The 23,731-nt window shown below is 40.4% G+C and overlaps 1 protein-coding gene across 2 annotated transcripts; it reads right to left on the reverse strand.

Moving 5' to 3' along the window:
* Positions 1-6,112: 6,112 nt before the first annotated feature.
* stk35 (serine/threonine kinase 35) lies at positions 6,113-23,642 on the reverse strand. 2 transcript variants are annotated; one of them, XM_086160044.1, is made up of 3 exons: positions 22,948-23,642; positions 18,380-19,089; positions 6,113-8,289 (listed from the first exon to the last, which is right to left on the reverse strand). In XM_086160044.1, the coding sequence occupies exons 1-3, from the start codon at positions 23,498-23,500 to the stop codon at positions 8,062-8,064; spliced, it is 1,491 nt and encodes a 496-aa protein (XP_086016170.1). In that variant the 5' UTR covers positions 23,501-23,642; the 3' UTR covers positions 6,113-8,061. The 2 variants fall into 2 exon arrangements, with proteins under 2 accessions (XP_086016170.1, XP_086016171.1); XM_086160045.1 differs by having other exon boundaries at positions 18,289-19,089.
* Between the last annotated feature and the right edge of the window lie 89 nt (positions 23,643-23,731).

A 23,731-nucleotide genomic window follows, 5' to 3' on the forward strand; every position in this document is an offset into this window, starting at 1 on the left:
TAGCCATCCATTATGTGTATAAATTCTGCAAGAATTGTGTCCTCATTCTCATTATGATATCACACAAATTGTCAGTGGAGATTGTGCTAGCAAGACTTTGTTACTCAATCTGACCCTGGTCTTCAATTCCCATATTCTAGTCTGGGGTCCTCCAGATCAGTTCTCTTCTTTTCATGGATTCTTTTGTCATGTTGCCTTGTCATAGTATGAAGTCAAGAGTGATTTGGTTTGTTTGTGGTGAAGTGTGAAGCATTCTGGTTGACTGTCAACCCCCTAAAATCAGAGACTATAGACTATATGTGGATTGCCCACATCAGGTTGCTCAGTATAGAGCTGTTGCACCTTCTAATCAAGAGGAATAGGCTGAGGTGGATTAGGCCTGTGATTAAGCTGCCTCCTGGGCGCTTTCCATTAGAGGGAGACAAGTTTAACAGGCATGAAAGATACAGCAGAGATAAAATATCCTGTACAACCAGGGGATACTTTTGGGTACTGCAGGACGGGCTGAGGACAGGTACACCAGGGTCAACCTATTTAGTCTGCTGCCACAGTGACCTGGTCCTGGACCTGGAGCTATGGGACAAAGAGTGTATTTGTGATAAAATGGAAAGTATTGAAAGACTAGAATAAAATAGATAATTATGATAGTGGCACAGTTGTCAGACATTCATAGCTCTTTGCAGCCAGCTGTCGTTTCCCTTATTGACATGTAGAGAGCAGTACTGCTCCGACAATCCCCTGGGTGAGGAGTCAAACTTGGGACACAGCCAAATCCCTGACCTGTCTTAAATGTGGGATCAAATCTAATAATTGACCAGAGGCTGAGGGCTCAGGAATTGTGGATTAGATGATAATGTAGGTCTAGAAAAAAAAAACAATGTAGTTTTATTTATGTCTTTCTATCCTTTTTTCTTTCTTTGATCCTTTCATTTGTTTGAGAATGGGATCTTTCTTTGTTTCTTTTTATGTGAATAATTTACACTCTGTCTCTGTGTATGTGTGTTTGTGTATCTCTCTGTCTGTCTGTCATTGTCTGTGTCTGTGTCTGTGACCGTGCATTCTTAATCTGTGTTGTCCTGCCTCTCTGCAGGACACCACAGATTTCCTGCTGCGTCATTGTCAATGGAAAGATACATCCAGGCAAGACATGTTGATGTACAGCATGTTCTAACAGCAGATTAGAGGCTAGATTAGATCGGGATTATACCTGCACACAATTCATGGCATGGACAGGAAGTGGGATATTCTGGAGGATGAGGCTGCCTAATTTACCAATCAATTAACTCATCAATCAACTACTCATCCATAGTGTATTTTTTACCGTCAACCAGTAAATGATAGAATGTTGCAACCACTCACATCCAAATTTGGTCTGTCACTTAGTATGTGTGAGAAGAGAAATGGTAGATTCCAGAATAAAATAAAAAATATGATTTAAGACAAAAGGTCTACTTCTGTCATTGGGCCAAACTTGAGATTTGTGATGGGTTTGCAAAACAGATGTCTAGCCTTTGTCTGAAATAAGGAATTTCAACAGCTGCAAGTCAACCACATACTCCATCCCCATGTGCGACACCTTTTTTTGTCTCGGTCTGGGGGCAGGTATTATGGCAATGCAGAAACCCCCCATCTCTTCAGGGAATTGCTCTGCTTACCAAGCATGATGTTAAGCTGCTTGTGCACTGTTGTGACATCTGCACTACCCATTTGGACCCAGCTGGCATTTCAGTGCCCCTTTGTAGCAGTCATGGTGGGGGCCATAATTAAGCCATGAAGGACGAATATCCTTAGGACTTTTTTCAGTCAGATTCATGCTATGTTGTTGTGGCCATTGATAAGTTCACAGGGTGGCCTGAGGCAAAGGATGTGCCAAATTAGAGTGACAATACAATACGGGAGAGTCCAGTAGAGGACAATTGCTTGTTTTAGAGCCCCTATTCAAAATGTATTTCCAAAACATGGGAGAAATAATGAAAACAATAGATAAGATTCAACTTTATTGTCATTACAAATTTTCAAGAACAGGGACAAGAAATACATTGGCTAACATTTACAATAAATAACCTGAAAATGTGGTCTATCAAGTACAAGTTCCATCCATCTTCCAGCGCTTATCCAAAATCAGGTAGCAGCAGCTGGAGCAGAGAGGCCCAGACTTCCCTCTACCCAGCCACAAGATCCAGCTCTTCTGGGGGGATTCCAAGGCATTCCCAGGCCAGCTAAGAGACATAGTCTCTCCAGCATGTATGAGTTTTCATGTGACCCCCCCCAGATGGACATGTCCAGAATACCTCCCAGGAGGCGTTCAGGAAGCATCCTGACCAGGTGGCTGAGCCTCCTCATCTGACTCCTCTCTATGCGGAGGAACAGCGACTCTACTCTGAGCCCCTCCTGATGGCCACATTCAGCATCATATCTCTGAGGGCGAGTCTCTGAGAGACACCCAGTGCTGTGGTCACCGGATGCTCTCAACGCCATGGCTGTGGCGAGAAATTCTGTCCATAAAAGTTATGAACAGAATCATTGACAGCCCTGGCTGCCCTTTGAGTACACCGTAAACCGACTTACAACCGACAATGCGGGAAAAGCTTCGACACCGGTCATACAGGGACCAAACAGCATGTATAACGGGGTATAACCCCGTTATACTGTATTGTTTATAGGCAGGCTCCATTTGGGGTCCCCGGTGACCAGTGTTCGGGCAGGGGAAAACTGTGTCCAATTGCATTTTTCCTCATAGGCAGTCTTCTGAGCGGCGCTTTGTCTGTTAGCAACGGGGGTTCAGTGTCTTGCTCAACAACACTACGACACACTAGGAGGAGCCGAGAATTGAGCCAGGAATGTTGTGGGAATTCTATGAATTTTACAGCAAGTAAACAATAGTTGTCTCTGCAAGCATATTTAACAGGTCTGATGTACCTCCCATTGGTTGCTAGAACACATTGAGCGGATTCTACATTGGTCCATTCACCCCTGGCCTCCCTCTCCATTTCAATGCCTGCATCTACCCCTGTTTGCCCTGCCCCTCACTTATAGTAAGCAATGTACCCAGTGCAAAATAAGGAGGGCAGAACACTGGTATGTTCATGTGTGATGGGTGCATGTGAAGCCTTATGTGACTGTTGGCAGTCTGCATTAATATCCACACAAATTAAATCTAGTAGGATAAACTGGGAACATACATGTGCCAGGTGACAAAGACCACAGTCCTATAGGATGGATCTCTTGCCAACCTATATTCACTTTTAAAGGGCTTTTTGTGGGGGGCTATACTTTCCCACAACTCGGTTCACTGTTGCACCCTGCAAAAGTCCTGCTTTTTCAGCATTTAAAAGATAGAGTAGGTTAGCTGATCAATTGCTCACTCACTCACAAAGATACTCTCTTTATGATTGTTTTTTTGGGGAATTCCCTAAAAAATACATATGACTTAATCCAGGGTCAACCAATAAAACCAGTCTTCTGAAATCTCACTGTTGCAAATTACTTACATTCAGAATTTTGAGTTTGAATTATTAGATTTTTCTAGGCTCATTAAAAAAATACAATTCTTTGTCTCAGCACGTGCTTGTTATTGGGGTCTCAAATTTTTGACTTCATGTTGTACATATTAGCTTTGATTTTAATGACATCTTGGGACCGCTTTCCCCTTCAACTATGGACAAAATAATCCAAACATAGATTTTTAGTTTTAATCATATATTTCAAGAAAAGTTGTCATATATATATATATATATATATATATATATATATATATATATATATATATATATATATATATACATATATATATACATATATATACACACACACACACTAAAAAAATCTCATACATCTAATAGCTTGTGCCAGCTTTCTTGAACAAAAAACAGTATTTAAAACATTTTTAACGGACAGTGCTATACACACTTGACAAGCACTAAAGAAAAATACAAAAGTTTGCATACGGTCTAGTCAGTGTATTTAAAAGAGCTATCAATCTGTCAATCCTTTCCATGTCCGGGCCAGTTGAGGTTGCCCCCGTTGAGTCAAATTAAGCTGCAGGCTCCACGCCTGGTGGTGCCCTTACGTCAATTCCTTTACATTTCAGTTTTGGAACCATACTCCCCAAAAAGTGTTCTTATTTGGAATAATTGTTAGCATATAGATAGAGAGTTCAAACATTCGATTGACATCAAGGTGTTTGGACCAGTTGTAATTTTGATGATTTTGGACATCAATATCCTCAGGTAGCTAAACCATGCAAACAAAGACTTGGAAACATTTGGGAAAAACATTCAGTATCTTAAAGACGGAGGCACAGTTTGAAATTGGATTTTTGGGTTCAAAGATATTGAGAAGTAATGTAAAAGAACATACATGTCTTTCTTTTACACTGCATTTAAAGTCTACCCCCTGTCAGGGGAAATGGGTGATGAAACATTATCAGCCAGAATGAAAGGAAAGGTGTAGAAGACATTGGTGAGATCAACAATGCTGTATTGTTTAGAGATCGTAAGGATTGAAGCAGAGCTAGAGGTACCAGGGACAAAGAAGTTTAGGTTCTCTGTCAGGGTGATGAGGATGGATAGGATCAGAGGGACAGCACATGTCAGATGTTTCAGAGTTAATGTCAGAAGCCAGACCGAGATGGTTCAGTCATGTACAGAGGAGAGATGATGAATACATTGGTAGAGAGATGTTGGAGACATTACTGCCAGACAGAAGGCCTCAAGGAAGGCCAAAGAGAAGATCCGTGTCTTCTTTCGCTCAATAAATCTTATAATCATTTGATATGGAGTGAAAGACTATATGAAGTTAGTCTGTGTTAGAGGAAAAGATGCAGAGAATATGATGAGATAGAGAAGGTTGTTTGCTGTGCTGACCCCTGGAGGGAACAGCCAAAAGACTGAATTGGATCTTGATTTCAATAGAAGCTAAGACAATTCTTAAAAAGTAATCAAACAATGATGAAACAGTTTTTAGTTTATAGTTTTTTTTGACTGGTTTTAAAATTCTTTATGTTGAAAATTGAATAGGGTGCTTCTTTGTTCAAGTAAACAATGCAGAGAAAAATATTCAAATCCTTACATAATTTTGTGATTTTCTGATTAAAACCAACAGGAGCTTCAGTTAGCCCTTTGAACCAATGCAAACTGTGCCTGAAATTGGATGTTTCTATCCACAACAACAATACTTGAAATAGAATTGAAAATCCAAAGGGTTCGGTAATAGAAAATTGAACTACAGCTCCCATGAGTGACCAGTTTATTTCAGGTTACGGAAATAAATGCAATATCAAGATCCTTTGACCTAAAATCAAGACCAAATTGTCCATAGACAAAAGAACAACAGGTCAGCTGGTAACAATCAGCCTTTCCTGCATCTCCCTTACAGGTTATTCATCAATGTGATTTCAGAATGTCAGAAAGTAAACAATTCAACAAGAGTTGAATATCTAAATGCTTATTTTTGAAAAGGGGTCATCATTAGACTCAGTGGGGAAAATACATTAGAGTCTGTTAGAGTCAGAAATTAGTACTGCTCAAGATTTCAACAGGATACAGGTATTATCGCCCCATTCATTCTGTCTAATTTTGTATACATTTTTGGAAAAATTGCTGATATGAACAAAATCAAGGCCATTAATTTCCATGTTCAATGTTGGCTTAAACATCTGACTATCAGTGTGCTTAAAGCCAATGTGTCTATCATTTAGAGACAATTTGAAGTTCATTGATGATGACACAGAACAAGAATTTAAATGCACTGAGAAAGTAAAAGCTCAGTACCAACCACCATTGATGCTTGGCATTGTCCTAATATTGACTTGAGACCTTAATACATTCACTCAGAGATTATGGGAACTGCAGTTACCTTGGGTGGGAAAAGGTCTCTCATACAATTAAAATGAACGATTCTATGAATCAGACAAAAAAAGCAAATCAGCAAACAGAAAACTAGTCATTCAGGAATACAGTCCCTACGTTAGGGACAAAAAAATCTACACAGGGCTGCCATGACAATGCCAACATAAATAAATATTCAGATTGCAGAGAATGAGGTAGCGCTACACTACCAAATAACATGAATCACTGATGCCAGTTGGAATTTATTGGCTTGACACTTATTTGTTAGAGGGTATAATGTTTGACCTAGAAGGAAGTTGTTTTTATAACTCAAGATGTACTTCATGTTTTAGAATGAAGGGATTTACCTAACACTTGAATCCAAGTTACATGGCTCAAACCTGTATCTCACAATGCATCTGTAATCTAAAACAGAGGTGGTAAGATAAAAACCCACAGTATTGAAAGACTTTATTACATGCAACTGCAAAGTGTTTGACACAAGGAAAATAAGGAATCCACATCGCTGTTTTGTTGAGATGGCAAACAACAGAACACAATACCCCTCTATTAGGGTAACATTATTCTCATAAAAGAGGAGGAATAATAACTTACAAATGTTCAAATGTTTACTACATTATCATGCCATACCTGAAAAGAATTAACATATCTTTAAGATTTAAATGGCAATTCTCCTGGGACAAAAAAGAAAACTTACAAGTATATGGCTTTTACATCTGTGAATTGCACAATTTTTCACTTGTATGCTTCAGATTGAGTATGTGGAACTATCATTCAAGAAAGTTTCAATTTCTAACTATCCAAGAAATGTTACCATGGCAAACAGGAGCCATTGCCCAGTTATCAGCAAATACATTTAAAAGGTCCTGAAACGCTATACCTCCTTTGCAATGTAACAGACATAAGTGCAAAATCCACAAACCATTTTCAGCACTGTCAAAGCATCAGGGTGAACAAAGAATAAGACTTTTTTTGGATTAGCCAATTCATTCCTAAATTTGTTTGTGATTTTTGGTAGATCTCATTTGCATGATTTAAGAAACTGCTCTTTGGATTCAGTGGAATTTGAGCTCCGGTGGTGCTTTAAGTCATTTGGTCACAGTTGATAGCCCACTGCTGAGTTGTTTAACCGCAAAAGAAATTAATTTCCTTTGAAAGGTGGGGCATGAAGCTTCTCCATAGAATGTGCCTTTTCAATTACTGTCTCCCCTTATTTATGCTTCATTGTGATAATTGAAAAGGAAGATTAGATATTATTACAGCCACCTCTGATAAAGTGCTGTCTAACAGAAACTCAACTTCAAATATAATGGCACTTTGTGTCCTTGGTCTTTAACACAATTCTCTGAAATTAAATGAGAAAAACTTTTTTTTTGTTAGAACTACAAATAATTTACATAATTGTACAAAATTAAATACAACCGTAGCCAAAGCCCAACTTAAGTAACCAGATACAAAATTATTTTAACATAATCACGCAAGTTCATGATTTGTGATTGTTTTTGCCTTAAGTGCTGACTAAACAGGTGAAAATATTGCTTTTCTACTGTATTTCTGTTGTCGATTACCTTCACTTTAACTTGATTGGGGTCCTGTGGCCTCTGAGGTCTCCGTGTGCGTGTGTGTTTAAATTTGATAAAGAATTACCTACCTTGCCGCTAAATAGGACTTATCTTTTCCCACGTATTATTTAATTTTCTTACTTGTTTTTTGTTTACTGAGTATCAATTTCTTTTTTTAATTGATTAAACATAGCTTTCAGCAAACCTGTTGGAGTTTCATCTAGAATTGCCAATACTATCTGAAAACTTATTTTATTATTTTTTTGTTTGAAATTCATAGATAATCGCCTGATTTTCAAGGGGATTAAAAGCCAATAGTACAGTGCAATTTTAAAATGTTTGATTTTGAATTAAATCACTTCAGTGGAAAAACCATTTAGTTCAAGATAGTATGATAATATCTTACAATTTTCGATGTAAAAATGTAACCACGTGAAATCATAGTAAGACAATATTCAAGATATCATCCAGCCATATTCAACCTGTTCTCCATAAGACACTTTTTAAGGCACGTGGCTGATGGGATAGAGTCTGGTATCACTGCAGCTGTATGTAGCTATAGTAGAATGGGTTGTTACACTCTTACTTGTCTAGACATCAGTGAGGGAGAGCAGGGGAGGTCTCTATTTAGGCAGCTGACAAAAGAAATATCATGAAAGCTGGTAATCAATCCTCAGAGAGACATCCACCAGTCTATATCTTTCAATCCACAGTCGTAGTAACTGATACCGGGTTGGGGCTTGAAATGATGCCGTTCCAGTCCAGGGCTTAGGAAACATGAGCCACCTTCTGCTTCTGCTCAAATATGATTGTGGAATCTGCACAGTTTGAGAGAGTCCCTTTTTCCACTGTAGTCTGCATCCATATAGTAAACAAATCTGTGGAGACAAGATATCATATCAACTGGTATATAAATATATATGTACTGTATGAACAGCAAGTTTAAACAAATGGCCCTTAAACTGCTTCCAAAAGGATTCATTTTAAGTCTTGAGGCAATGCTTGAAACTACCCCAGAGACCTGCTAGTAACGGGCTAGGTATGTCTATGACAGTGCACCGTTCTGTAGTATTCTCAATTCGACTGCAAGCCAGTGTAAAGCAATTACATTTGGTGTCAAATGAGACATGCTTGAGGAAAGCATCAACAGTCGCAAAAAGTTATAGGACATGAGCCAAAATAAAATACAATCTAAAGCTGGTTCACCTAAGCAAGATTCTCTAGTGTCGGAATTTGCTGCAGGCCTGTGGATTAAAATACAAGTTAACTCTAAATGTCGATCAACGTACTTCTTCAATGGGTGTGGTCTAAAGAGTATCTTTTTCTTTTTGTACACTACTTTATCATTTATGATAAAGACTGATTACACTCCCAATTAGTCACCTTAACCTTCTCCAGGCAGATGTTGCAGATTTGCGACAGCCAAATATCAGATTTTTCCTGCAACTACAACTTAATTTGAGCCTGAGAGGGTTAAAATTAAAATTAAAATTATGCTATAAAAGTTGGTGAGGAAATACAATTCTATTTTTTATCCATTAGTCACTTTAATGTTGACTGTAATGAAACTCAAGAGGCAATCCTAAACACACTAATTTTCCAGCTTCTGCTCAATGCTGCAAATCTAATAATGTCCCTGCCACCAATGTGTCATGGCCTGTGGAACTATAGGGTTCATGACCTTGATCTATGCTTACAGGACAGTAAAAAGTGGGTCAGAGCAGACATCCATGTCAAAGATAAATCGAGGATAAATGTATACATGGAAAGTGTTCAATGTTGAGAATGAACAATTTGGACACACACACACACACACACACACACACACACACACACACACCTTCTGTTCCTAATGTTGTTCTCTTTAAATGTTTTAACTGTGAAAACGGTGAAAACAAACTCACAAAAAAATCTGTAAAAACAATTATTAAATAATATTGCTAAGACAAAACAATAGTTGTGCAAACCTGTAAAATGTTAATCAATTATGTCTGCATTTTAGATAATAAACATCGCCAGGTCTGGTAAGGTCTGGTAAGACGAGAACAACAGGCAGGAAGCAACCCAAAGAGACCGGTCTGTAGACCGGTCCATACAAATCCTCCTCAGGCAACCCAAGTCCATTTGGCAAAGAGAGAGAGGATAACATGGCCAAACATGTCATACAACACAGATACAGGTCAATGACAACTTTGATGACATCCTGGAAGAAACCTCATCAGGCCCAGTAAAGAAGAAAGTTGACTCCATGCAGCTTTACCAAGTCACTTCTTGGCCAACAAAAATCTGGCACACTCTCCAGCTCAAAGTCGGCAATAGAAGAGTTCCTTTTGGAAACTCACAGCAACATTAATAGGAGTCTGGGTCTGGGAGCCAATTGCAACATCCCTAGGACTAGAAAACCATCAACCTAGCTGAATGCAAAGGAACCCATGTGGCAGGAAACTCAGGACATTGTCCGCAAAGCCAGATCAACAGCTACCCCTTGTCCAAGGGTTATACCATATAAGGCGTACAAGAAATGCCAAATAACAAGGAGGTTGTGAAAGATCAGGCGCAAGATCTGGGCCAAGGGTACAATTCCACCAAGCTGGAAATTGGCAGAGGGATGTTTTGTTCTGAATGATCTAAGACAACATCACCAGCTACCTTTTTTTCAGTTCACATCAGCTTTTTTTCACCACCAGTTGGCTGGACCTCAAAAAGAGGATTGCAACAGGGTGCACAATCTCTCATAGGACATAACCAGGGGCCCTAAATTAGTCCGGAACTGTCCAGTCAGTCCTGTGAGTGTTCATGGATAATATCACAATAACAACTGTTACTCATTTTCAAGTAGGATGGGTATTGGAAAATTTGGGCAGCGTCGCCCTTGGGCAGGGACGCTGTTCAAAGCCAAGAGGTCCAGGCGCTTGATCATAAAGAAGGGCAGAGAGTCACCAGCAAGTTCAGTCTCCGAGTTCAGGGTGAAGCCGTTACATCATTTAGGGCAATTCAATAAAGTGCCTGGACAAGTGGTTCAATGCATTGCTGACAGACAGAGTCAATGTTGCTGAGGCTGTGAAGCAGACTGAGGAATGGCTGAAGATGATTAACAAATCTTTACTTTTGGTTCACGATTCAAGAGTTGGCCATCCCAACAAGGGCTCTTGCCAAGGTTTCTTTGGCTCTTCACTGTCTACGAGTTCCCCATGACTGCCATAGAGGTCATTGAGAGGAAAAGCAACAATCACCTACAAAGATGGTTGGGTATTCCCCCACGTATCTCCTCACTGGGCTTCCACGTCCTTTCAAGGTGGCTGCAACTCCCTCCCCCTGTCATCTTGTGGAGTACAAGGTGGCAAAATGCAGAGTCCTGTTAAGCCTGAGGGAATCCAATAATGACCTGGTTAAACAAACGGACGTCACAACCAGGTCTGGGCACAAGTGGGCCGCCAAAGCAGCTGAAGAGCAGGCAGTGAGCTTTCTAAACCTGTGAGAAAACATCAGCAACCAATGTGTCTGTTGGTAAGGCCTCAGCTCTGCTCATTTCCAATCATGGGGGTATATAATTGCAAGGACCGGATGAGATAAAGTACAGGCGGAGGTCAGGAGCAGGGAGGAAAAGAGCAGTTAGCCAGGACAGTGGCGCCAAGGGGGCTTGGACAAAACAGGATTCTCCTCCCTCTTGACGTCTGTGTACAACACCCTTCCTTCACTACCACATTTGCACACCCGTGAGCTGAGAAAGGATCCCCTCTGCAAGCTCTGTGGCCACAATGGGACTCTGGCACATATACTGTACTATCTGGGTGCAAAGCAACAATAACCCAAGGGCGGCATAGATGCACCATGACAAAGTTCTTCTCTCACTCGCTAACATAATAGAGCAAGAAGTCTCAGTGAGAGCAATTGCATTCTTTAGGGAAGTACCAAGGCCTATACTTGCCACAACAAGACACAGAATTCTTCAAGCCACAAGCTCCTGGTAGATGAGGGTTGATGTTAGAAGGAGGCTTCAGTTCTCAGAGGTGGTCCAAACAACCCTCTAGCCAGATATTGTGCTGCGGTCAACCAAAAATCAGAAGACAATTCTGGTCAAGCTAACAGTTCAGGTAGGAAGGCTGCAAAGAGGCTCAAGACCTCAAAGCACCAACCTCTAAGCCAAGACTAGAGACAAAGACTAGTAGGCCTAGTTGTTCTCTTTGGAGACTGGATACAGGGCCCAGCCAAGGTGTTTGCTACCTGGAGGAGCAGAGCCAGAAGCAAGCTGCTCGTACAATGAGGGAAAGAGGTGGAACAGGGGTGGGCAAACTTTTTGGCTCAGGGGCCGCAGTGACTTTTAAATTTGGCAGACAGCCGGGTCAGCACAAGATACGATACATATGAAAAAAAAAAAAAAAAAAACACATTTGTTAACAATACATATCAGACTCATCTAACATTTGTCTGAACATTGTCTGACATTTGCTTGTATTTCACGCACAAATCAGTTTTTCCCCTTTTAGCTTCACGTCCAGCTCGTTCATGTGTGTCAGTACATCCAAAGTAAAGGCTAAATCACAAACCCAATCTGTGTCATTCAGCTCAGGAAAATTCTCAAGCAGCTCCAAAAATGAAACAATCTCCTGTTTGAGCTCCCACATTCATTGATCCAATCACTCAATCATTCACATCAAGTAGGAATTCTGTACCAATCTTCAGTGGGCCGGATTAAAAAGACCAACGGCCCAGATATGTCCCACGGGCCATAGTTTGCCCACCCCTGAGGTAGAATGAGCTTGGTGTTGAATTTGGCGTAAGCAAGAGGAGGGAGGCTGGAGCCCAGGAGTCAGTCCACCAACAGGGAAGTGTCTGGGCTGAGGGCCGAAACTCTCTGTGACGGTTGTGCACCACCTGATGACATCTGCTCCTGGCCAATGGCTATAGTAACCTGCTAAGGTAGTTGAGGAAGGCACCCACAAGTGTCTGTAACAATAAGTGAATCCATGCAAAAATTTTACTTTATTTAATTTCTGAAAATCACTTCAAGATCCCAAACCTTTTCTTCAGGTTCCTATAAACGATCCAGACACGCTGACAGTCGCACTTCATTGATCAAATGTATGATCAAAGCTGCATTTGACTTATTCTGTGTATCTCTGAGCTTAAAGCAATGACATGATTATACATGTTCTATCAACTTCACACCATCCCTGATTTCTCTGCCCTTCAACCATTAGCTTTTTGCAAATTCCCATATATTCATAATATATATTCTATTCTTTGTCTTTCCTTTGAATCATTCAAAATAAAATGTATAATTTTGTGTTGGCAGTTTCCAAACTTAAACCAAGCCATAGGGAGCCTCCACAAACTGAAATTTTTATATTATAAATTATTATATATAAAATCATATTAATCTTAACTTAGTTTACAATTAGTGATGAATGGATGAAGGGGTGAATGAAAGTCTTGACTGGCTTTGTTCAGAGGTATGATGAAATTTCAATTACTGCATTCACATGGTAAAAGAATGGTAAAAAAAAAATTACTAGGTTCATTCAAAGACACGGTATTGTACTTGAGGTACAAGACGATTTCAAAAATACTGTTTCACTTGGTTGTATTGCATTTTGGGTTCAGGGTATATATAAACAAACAGAATTTTGATTGTAAAGTGACTGGCCATAATGAGTACTACAAGTCTTATTGTTCCCTGTTCCTCATTTGATTATCAGTCTGAGATAGTTGGATGCTGTTTTCATATTTGTATGTCGGTGTTTTGGGGAATGTGGAAGGAAAGAGGACAGTTGGAACACTCGAAATATCCACTCTGCTGAGGCACTGTGCGTTGGGAATGCCGTCAAGAGAGGGCAATAGTAGGTTTATACTTTTTTCCACCTACTGCAATCAAGGGTAAAACTTTTTTTTTTTTTTTTTGCTTGACAAAGAATTAATAGTTCAATTGAAGACTTCATTAACTCAAGTAGACACTGGTTTTAACAACAAAAATTGAATAGGATCTAAACAGATCAGTTGCATAACAAAATGTCAGGATATTACCTTCGGTAAAAATCAGTTAGATAAAGTAATGAAAAATAAGATTTGAAACAATTAGTGTTGTAGACAGCATATGTCCTTTTTGATTGGTTCGTAGCTCCCACCACCACCCTCACCTCAAGAATTTATGTCATACCGTAAATTCCGGACGATAAGCCGCAACTTTTTTCCACTTAAACAACGATGCGGCTAATTTATGGATTTTTCCAATGTGACATTTATCGTCACATTGGACCGGTGAAATGACCGAGAAATTCTGGGGCCGTTCAACTCCTACACCGAAGATGACAACTTTGAGTTTTATTGTGCAGGAGGAAGCCCAAGATAGCAATTGGCTAGCCGGTGCGGCATATATTGAGGTTCTCTCAACAGTCCGGAAATTACGGTTCATTGAAAACAGCAGCTTGGGAAGTAATGGTTTAAGTTATGATTAGGTCTCTGAATGTATTCATGATTTTCTTAGACGGATGGAAACGGCCTCAATTTGCATAGATCAACCATCAGCCACATTATTTTCATAACTAATGACAAGTTAGTCATCAAGACGTTTCAAAAAATAAATGAAGCATTTTAAATTTACCTATAGGGATACAGAACATCAATTAGGAAAAGAAAAATATGCCATAATTTAAAGCAGATAAGAGAAACAGTTTGTCCAAATAAATCATATTGTCAATTATTATTGATGATAAAATTGATTTAATTTTATTAATTTATTTGAATTGTCATGTTAGGTCTCACGACAATAAGAAGGATACAGGGTCAGGACTTTAATAGAAAAACACAGGGGGTTAGAGTAGTCACCCATGGAACCCAACATTCCTGGTTCAATTCCTCGTTCCTCCTAGCCTGTTGAAGTGTTGTTGAGCAAGACACTTACAACTGTTCTTTAGCTGCCTTCTGCTCATGGTTCATCCATGATGAATGCGGTGGACGAAATTTGCTGATGTGCTCTATTTATAACTGTATGTGACAATAAAGGCCTTTCATCTTCAAAGTTTACAGGATTTATAATTTTGAATGTGCCTTTGGCTGGATAAGATAGAGGTGATATATTTTTTTTGCCAACTCCTTTTTGTGTCTTTCAGCAAAAGTAGAGCCTGGTAAGACATACGCTCCCTCAGTCACTCATTTGCTGTGTTGATTTTATTGTCACTTGGAGAGAGTGTAAGACATATTGCCCATCAGCTCAGAGACTGCATTTTGCTGCTACAATTATATACACTTGGACAGTAATGGTACAAAGGGAGAGATCAGTGGGATCAGTCCAGATCTCAGCAAAATAAATGAAAATCTTTAACTTTACACTTCATTATACATTAATTTATTAATGTACTTATGGCTTTGCTTGATTTTACTGTTATTGACAACAGATGGATGAGCCCGATGTGAAGTCATGCCAAAAAGGGAAGAGTGCACCCTGCAATGATTGTGAAAATCTACCTTGTTGCAGCAGAGGTTTGCCTTGCCTCTTTTCATTTCAGTAATTTACAGATCAGAATAAATCCTTCTCACACTGTCAGGCCAAACAAACGCAGAGCACAACCACAATTGGACATAAAGCACCTGGAGACTCAGCTTCAGTCTGAGTCATGGACAGACAGTACACTAAATGGGTGGAGATTATCGCCATGTAAAGAGCTTACCCTTTGGTTTAACGGTCACTGTGATTGAGGACAATGGGTTGGAACAGATGTGGATTCATGTTGCTCCAGAGCACTATGGGATAAAAAGGTTTCCTGGATGGTATCAAGAGCTATAAGGGGAGAAGATAAAAGCCCAAATGCTTGATGTGCTCTTCAATTACACATTTCCTTTCACACTCAGTAGTAATGAAACTTAGATCTGCTCCAGCAGAGCCTTTTTGATAGAAAGTTGTTTTTGCAGGTCCTTATTACACAGGGAAATATTTAAAAGCACCTTACCCAATGAAGCTCACTTATACGTGCATACTTTTGCATAAGTGCACTTTTATCACATCCACTCCTGAAATTGCATAAAGCAGGTCCCTTTCCATTGCAGAGCAAAGGAGTACCCACAACTGACTGAGCCATTATCGAACATACCCTCTCCACCCTTAAAACTGCTGTCTAAACAACTCAATTTCCTTTACACAGGCAAGGTCAGCATTCTCTGGTTCACTCTATCTACTGTATGCTTCTGTGGAATGCTGAGATGAAGGACACAGAATTAGTGATTTTAAAAAAAAGTCATAGTACTTGGCCATACAAAATAATGATAGGACCCTTATAGCACCTGACTTTGCCTTTATCTGAGCATTGGCAATGCGATAAATTAAGTAAAACGTGAACATGGGACATGTGCAGAAGGCCTAGTAGGTTACATCACTGTGGCATGGCTTAAAAAGAGAATGCATACAGCTAGCAAACCACAATAGGACAAAATGTTCCTAACGCAAGCCTCCATAAGCCCTGAATTAAGAGCAGCACTCGCATTGTCCAGCAGGAGCGGGTGCGTTGGTTGGTTCATACACATTGTTATGATAGCTTATGCCTAGGAAGCCTATTAATTAACGTTCTTGTTGTTTTTAGTTTAAATGAGACTTGTTTTTACCAAGAATTAAAGAGAGTGATGCTATTTACAACTAATAAATGTGGAACAATATCTCTTTTCACCTCAATCGCATGCAGCATTCTCTCTGGATTCCATTCAATTTCCTCAAGAAACATATTAACCACAAAATTACTAGCTGAGGCAATTAACATTTTCAAAATGAAAATTATTGTTAAAATACCTGCTTCCGTAAACCTCATGAACAATTAAGTTTGATTTGCAAGAACATTGGTGTTTTATTTTCCACCAATGATTTTGTACATCCTTTTCTTCGTTGCTATCAGGCCACAGTATTTCTCAGCTTATGAAAGCTAGCCGTTCTTTCTGATCTAATATTCTACTAGCTTTTTATAGATTCTTCTAGTATTTTTTGTGGGTTATTCTACAGATTTCAGTTCTCAACAAGTTATTTTATTGTACCATGTAGTGCTTGTTTTCCTTATACAGCTGGTTGCTGACAAACTGCTCCCCTAATTAGACATGCGGATGAACTGAACTCAGATTTCATTTATCACAAATCCAGGAAATAATTTGAAAGGCTCAACTAAAAGGCAATGCCAGGTAACTTTTGCTATACACAATCTCTTCTGACAGCTTTAAGGTAGAACATGGCATGGTAAGAAAATCATGGAACTTGCAACATCAATCAGTCCAATTCACCTGCCTTGTTGTTTAGAAGTTTTAAAATAAAATGAAAGTTTACTGAGTGAAATTAATTTAAGATATTCCAATTCTGACATGGCTTATGTCAATTTAGATTTTGCACAGGGTATTCTTTATGTGCCTGCTAAACTTTGTTTGCATGTTTGTGAATAAGATAACTTAGTTGAAATAGCAGTCACAAACCTCTGAAAATCAGAGTTGGCAATCGTATTTTTACACAGTTGCGTGTCCATTCATATCCATAGTGAACCAGTACAAAACCTGTGAAGCGTGGCGTGAAAAACTACTCCAACATACAGTGGATTAGGGAAAAGTCTAATCTGTTCAGGACGTGTTCCACACAGTGGCTTGTACAGAGCATCTGCAGCTCTATTGAGACTGGGAAGATGAAGGGATTACATCACAAATCATTACCAGAATGGCCTCTGGGCAAGTGGTAAGCAAAGAAGGAGGTATCCAGGGATAGTTGTAGCATCTAACAGACTATTGTCTAACTTAGTCCTAGTCAATGGATGGTTCAATTTCAAACAGATAGTACTTCAGTTCAAGGCTTATCTCCTCCTAACTGCATATATGCAGGGGTCGGAGGGTGAGGTCAAGCTCTTGTTTGACTATTGCAATGGGGCACAGAACAAGATGGCGAGAGAAATCTCAGAATAAGAAAACAAAGCCTTACTGAGCATTTAGTTCTCTAGAACCTTTAACATTTCCTTGGAACATGGTCTCAAAAAGAATCCCCAAAGATCACGCGGCCACTCAATATGTCAGCTGTCAAGTTTGACATCTTACAGTGTTTAGCCATAATATTAAGAATCTTCTTTTGATATGAATACATCCCAATATCTCCTTGGATATGGAAAAATAGTTGAAATCATATCTAAACCCAGTGTTTTGAGTCTATCGAGAGAGGTTTAGTTTCATTTTAATTGCACCAGTCATGAGTACAATTAGTTTGACAAATGCACTGGTGTGAACTAAAAAATAGGGGAAACTTTTAGAAGAACTGAAGAAGCCTCAGAGATAAGGGGTTAAATGTCTTCAAGTGAAGAAATTAAGTCCAGTTGCCAAGACAAGAAGATTTTGACAAGAATTCACCATGACCTGGATGACTGAGTTCCTACCCAGACAAAAGTTAGTTTAGTTGAACTTAAAAGTTAGTTTGTCATTAGTGGACATAAAGTCCAAAATCTTGAGTATTGCATTTTCCCATCTGTTAATTTTGAGACTGAGAGGAGAGGGTGTCTTTTGCAGCAATGTCGTACATCACTCCTAAATACAAAAAGACATTTGGCCTTATTATAATTCATAATTTCAATGTCATAGGCATACAAAAAACATACTTTTGTGTAGTTTGTAACATTAACCAGAGATCAAAAACCTTATGTGTATGTGTATGTTTCCTTTGTAAAATGTGGTATAATTCAGTTTCAATTTTAAATAAAATACACAAGATAGACTGGAATTTAGCTTTCTTCTGAAGGTGTGGTCTGGTGACAGACAAATAGCTTAAGTGGGAAATTCAAACAATATTTGCAATTGACTGGAAATCAAAAATGTGATATTACAGTCCAGTAATAGCTTGGGTGCTTAAAATGGGTGATTAAGGAGATTCAGCCTACCTGGGAACTAAAAGGTCCCTTCTTTGACTGGTTAGTGTAGAAAAAGGTTGCAAAAATGTCATGCTGCACATGTGACTTGGTCCATCCGCACCTCTAGCTGGAAGGCATCTGGGCGATCCTGAGGGTTAAAGGCGAGCATCTCCTGTATGAGTTTCTTTACGCCATCAGACATAGAGCTCCTGGCCTTCTGTGGGATGTGGAGGACCATCTTTGGGTTCTCCAACAATGCTTCACCAACAGGTACAATGTCTGAGCCTTGCCGGATGTAAGTGCCCAGCAGTTCGCGTTTGGACTCTGCATCGATGAAGGTGATCCGCTCGATCATTGCCCAGATGATGATGCCCAGGGCAAAGATGTCAGCCTTCGCTGTGTAGTGACCTTCCCACACTTCAGGAGCCATGTAGAAGTCTGATCCACAAGCTGATGACAACCAGAATTTGTTTATATTGGTAATGTTATTCTGGTTACTGCCTCTGCTGCTGCCATCTGCGGCAGGGCACTCCTCACTGTTTTTAGAGCCAAGGCCAGCACAAACTTTACTGAGGCCAAAGTCAGCAACTTTTAAAATGGGCAAACCAGACTTCTGTGAGATAAGAATATTGTCAGGCTTCAGATCACGGTGGACAATGTTGTTTTTATGCAGGAAAGCTACAGCACTTGTCAGCTGGCGCATGAAGCTCCTGTTAGTGTGGGGATCAGGCCGGCGAGATAAGATGTACTGGTTGAGGTCCCCACCTTCACAAAACTCCATGACAAACCAAAGGTAGCATGGCTCCTCTGGGTAACCTATGATGCGTTCGCCTGCACAGGTACAAGAATACAAGAAATATGTCATATGAAGTCACTTCATACTTCCTCCATATTGCAGTTTAAAAGCTATTGGTGGTTGATGTTAAGCACAAAGGTCAAGTACTTTCACAAGTAAATGAGTTTGTTGATCACACACCATGCAAAATGCAGCTGTTCTGCAAAACTGGGGTTACAGCACATTATCAACATATACATGTAGCTGAAAAAAAAAAGCTCATTATTTAGAGCATTTTTGCTCAATAAATGCAATGATAACTTAGTGGTAAATACATATATTCATATATATGTATACATCAAGTGAACTGACACCAAATATTTCAATAAACTGAATTTTATAGGGACTACAAGATGTAATTACACACACACACACACACACACACACACACACACACACACACACACACAGACACACACACACACACACACACACACACACACACACACACACACACACACACACACACACACTCTTTCGGCTTTTCCCTGTAAGGGAACTTTTCCATCTAACCCTAGTCTCTGTATCCTCCTCTCACACCAACTACCTTCATATCCTCTCTCACTACATCCATGAATCTTCTCGTCTTTCTCGGGACACCATGCTTGGTAGCTCCAATTCCGGCATCCATCTACCAATATAGTCACTATCCCTCCTCTGTACATGACCGAACCATCTCAATCTTGCTTCTATGACCTTCTCTACAAGGTCAGAGACCTGTGTTGTTCCTCTGATAGACTCATTCCTGATCCTATCCATCCTGGTCACTCCCAAAGAGAACCTTAGCATCTTCATCTCTGCGACCTCTAGCTTTGCCTCCTATCTTTTGCTCATTGTAACTGTTTCTAGTCTACAGAGCATGGCTGGTCTCACCATTGTCTTGTACATCTTTCCTTTCATTCTGGACAATACTCTTCTATCACATAGTACCCCTGACACTTTTCTCCACCCATTCCAACCTGCTTGAATCTATCTCTTCCTCTCTTTTCCACACTCTCCATTGCTCTGGACTATTGACCCCAAGTATCTGAAATCCTCCAACTTCTTGATCTCCACTCCCTGTAGAATCACCGTTCCACCTGAGTTCCTCTCATTCACACACATATACTCTGTCTTGCTGTGACTAACTTTCATTCCTCTCCTTTGCAGCGCATACCTCCACCGCTAGATTTTCCTCAACCTGTTCTCTGTTCTCACTACAGATCACAATGTCATCTGCAAACATCATGGTCCATGGAGATTCCTGTCTAACCTCATCTGTCAACCTGTCCATCACCACTGCAACCAAGAAGGGGCTCAGAGTTGATCCCTGATGGAGTCCCACCTCCACCTTAAACTGCTCTGTTACCACTGTCTCACAGCTACCATACATGTTCTGCACCAGTCAAAGATACTTCTCTGCCACTACAGATTTCCTCATACAATACCAGAGCTCCTCTCTTGGCACCTTGTCATATGCTTTTTCTGGGTCTAAAAAAACACAATGTGGCTCCCTCTGGCCTTCTCTGTTACCATTCTTAAAGCAAATACTACATACAGGGCATCGTACACCCTTTGTTTTGCCTTTGCTACCTCAATCTTGACTTTATGTTGTATCTCCCTGTACTCCTGTCTGTTCTCTTCAGTCCTCTCAGTATCCAGCTTCTTCTTTGCTATATATATGCTGTATATACTCCTGCACTTCCTCATTCCACCAACAAATCTACTTTCCTTTCAGATAGACACACCAAGTACTCTTCTACCTGTCTCCCTGATAACCCTAGCTGTTGTCCAATCATCTGGAAGCTCTCTCTGACCACCTTTCTCAACTCCTCCCTGAAAACCATACAACACTCCTCCCTTTTCAGCTTCCACCATTTTGTCCTCTGCTTTGCTTTTGTCCTCTTGATATTCCTTGTCACCAGAGTCATCCCAAGCCACCATCTTATGCAACAGTCTCACCTACAACTATTTTGCAGTCACTAATCTCTTTCAGGTTACCTTATCTATACAAGATGTAGTCTACCTGCGTGCTCCTACCTCCGCTCTTATAAGTTACCCTATGTTCCTATATTTTCTGGAAAAAAAGTATTCACTATAGCCATTTCCAACCTTTTTGCAAAATCTACCACCATCTGTCCCTCTGCATTGCTATCCTGCATACCAAATCTGCCCATCGCTTCTTCATCCCCTTTTTTGCCTGCACAAACCTGTCCAATAAAGTCTGCACCAATTACTACTCTCTCATCTCTGGGGATATTCTGCATCACTTCATCTAGCTCATTCCAGAACTTCTCCTTCTCCTAAAACTCACATCCCACCTTCGGGGCATAGCCACTAATAACATTGAGCATCACATCCTCAATTTCCAGTTTCAGACTCATAAGTCTATCAGACATTCTTTTCACTTCCAGAACATTCCTAACAAACTCCTCCTTCAAGATAACTCCTACTCCATGTCTCTTCTTGTCAGTACCATGATAGTACAACTTAAAGCCTGCTCCGAACCTTCTAGCCTTACTACCGTTCCACCTGGTCTCCTGGACACACAGTCAATCCACTTTCCTTCTCTGCATCATGTTGACCGACTGTCCACCTTTTCCTGTCATAATGCCAATATTCAAAGTCCCTACTCTCAGTCCCAAACACTTGCCTTTCCTCTTCTCTCTCTGCCTCCAAACACACCTTGCTCCTCTCCTTCTTTGACCTACAGTAGCCTAGTTTCCATTGGTCCTCTGTGGGGCATCGGTACCAATGGCGCTTGTTAACCCGGGCCTCGGCTGATCCAGTATGATTGAACACAGATTGAAAAAAACAATAAACCTCGAACCCTCCCTCAAGACCCTGGTCTTCACTAGCCTGCTCTGGTGGTCAATTCTGAACAACTGACAATTTAAGAAACTAGACTGAGTGTCTGAACAAAACATGAGCTAACAGGAGGAGCTAAAGAAGTAAAGAAATGAATTGCCTTCATCAAAAAATAATGACTGATATTGTACAAAAAATGACAGCAAGAAATACAAAGATGTCATCTTTAGTTCCATAGCTCATTTACAGAGTCTGAATGGGCACACTTACACAACTGCCCTGCGATTAAAAGAAAACCACAGACAGAATGGTCTTACAGCCCCTTTCAAGAAATTTACTGCCATACAAAAATGTAGATGTTTAAAATGACCAAATAGAATCAAATTTAATCATACCGTTTTACAATAATTGAGTTCTAGTGCCAAGCCTTAACAAAAGACATAGATAAGTAGATCAAACTGAAAACGGCAATATTAAAAATAACATTGGGCCAATTGTAAGAAAATCTTTATTTCTTATTTATTTTTATTTATTCTTTTTTATCGGGCAATGTTAAATATTTGATTTCAGCCAACAGGCAATGGGTTAACATGCTGCATGTTGAGTGGAACACTGTGTTCTCGCGGGCTGAGGAAACACAGTGTTCCCTCTGTGCTGCTATAGATGACATATAGGCTTCAGACTACAGGAGCACTGAATGCACAGAGCCATTAACAGGGGAGTTTAAATTACGTAGATTGCAAACAATCTTCTCGTTGCTCGAATTAGTTCACTTAATTTCAATTTCTATTCAGTTTTAACCACCAAACGATATCGTGATTTTTTCACCGATAACATTAATGAAGTGGGCATTTTTTATGAATGGCAAATGCAACTTGTCAGGGCAGAATTATTGATATTTAGGACGACATCAGCCTTTCATAGAGCTACTTCGCAGTGGATAATGTGATTAAAATCACCTTATTAAGTCCAAATTAAACATTGCTTTCGGTTTTTGAGTCAAAACAACGGAGCTTATTTTTGACAATGATTCTGTAGTCGTCAAAATGCAAGAGAGCTTTATATACCTTTCAAAGACGTTTCCACCAGACGCAGGTATTGTTTGGACCTCTTGTTACCGTGGCTCATCTTCTGGGCCAAGCCGTTCCTTTGCAGAACACACTCTTCCAGCTGCACCACATTCTGGTGTCGGTTTTCGAGGCTCGTCAGGGCCCAGAACTCGGCCAGAGCGAGTTCTACGTTCTCCGGAGCTTCGCATTGGAGCCTCTTCACCGCCAGCCTAGCCCCCGTTTTCCGCGCTATTGCCTCGTACACCACTCCGTAGCTTCCTCTGCCGATCTCCCGCAACAGAGTGTATCTGGGAGACGCAACCGGGATGGTCTTCAGGTTGTCGCTTCGGTACGAGCTGAAGGAGAAGCAGTCGTCGTCCTCCTCCTCGTTCTCCTCCATGCGTTCCATGTGGTTGTTGTTATCCACCTTGAGGGAGCGGAGGACTTTACCCACCTCCCGCTTCATCTTTCCGGACACATTCCGCCTGCAACCACGACCACTCGCGCTTACCTTTCTCCTCTTTTTGCCGTCGCAAATATCCATAACCTCTTTATTGGTGTGATTGAGCATGAAGGGGGGACGTGTTTATCGGTCATTACTTTAAACAAAAAAATATTCAAGTTTGACGCCTTTCACGTCTAACCCTGTCTTTACAGATGGTGTTAATGCCGTAAAGACGAAAGTGAATTGTGCCGACACTAGCACCGCCCAGTTGCAGCCAGTCTACCTCATAAACAAAATGTTCCAGCAGCTCGAGGGAACAGGGGCGGGGCTTGGTGTTCGACACAGCAGGTTGGCGTC

This window comes from Fistularia commersonii, chromosome 14 (assembly GCF_037954325.1).
Source record: "Fistularia commersonii isolate RoL2024-O1a breed Wild chromosome 14, RoL_Fcom_v1.0, whole genome shotgun sequence".
Taxonomy (NCBI): Eukaryota; Metazoa; Chordata; class Actinopteri; order Syngnathiformes; family Fistulariidae; genus Fistularia; species Fistularia commersonii.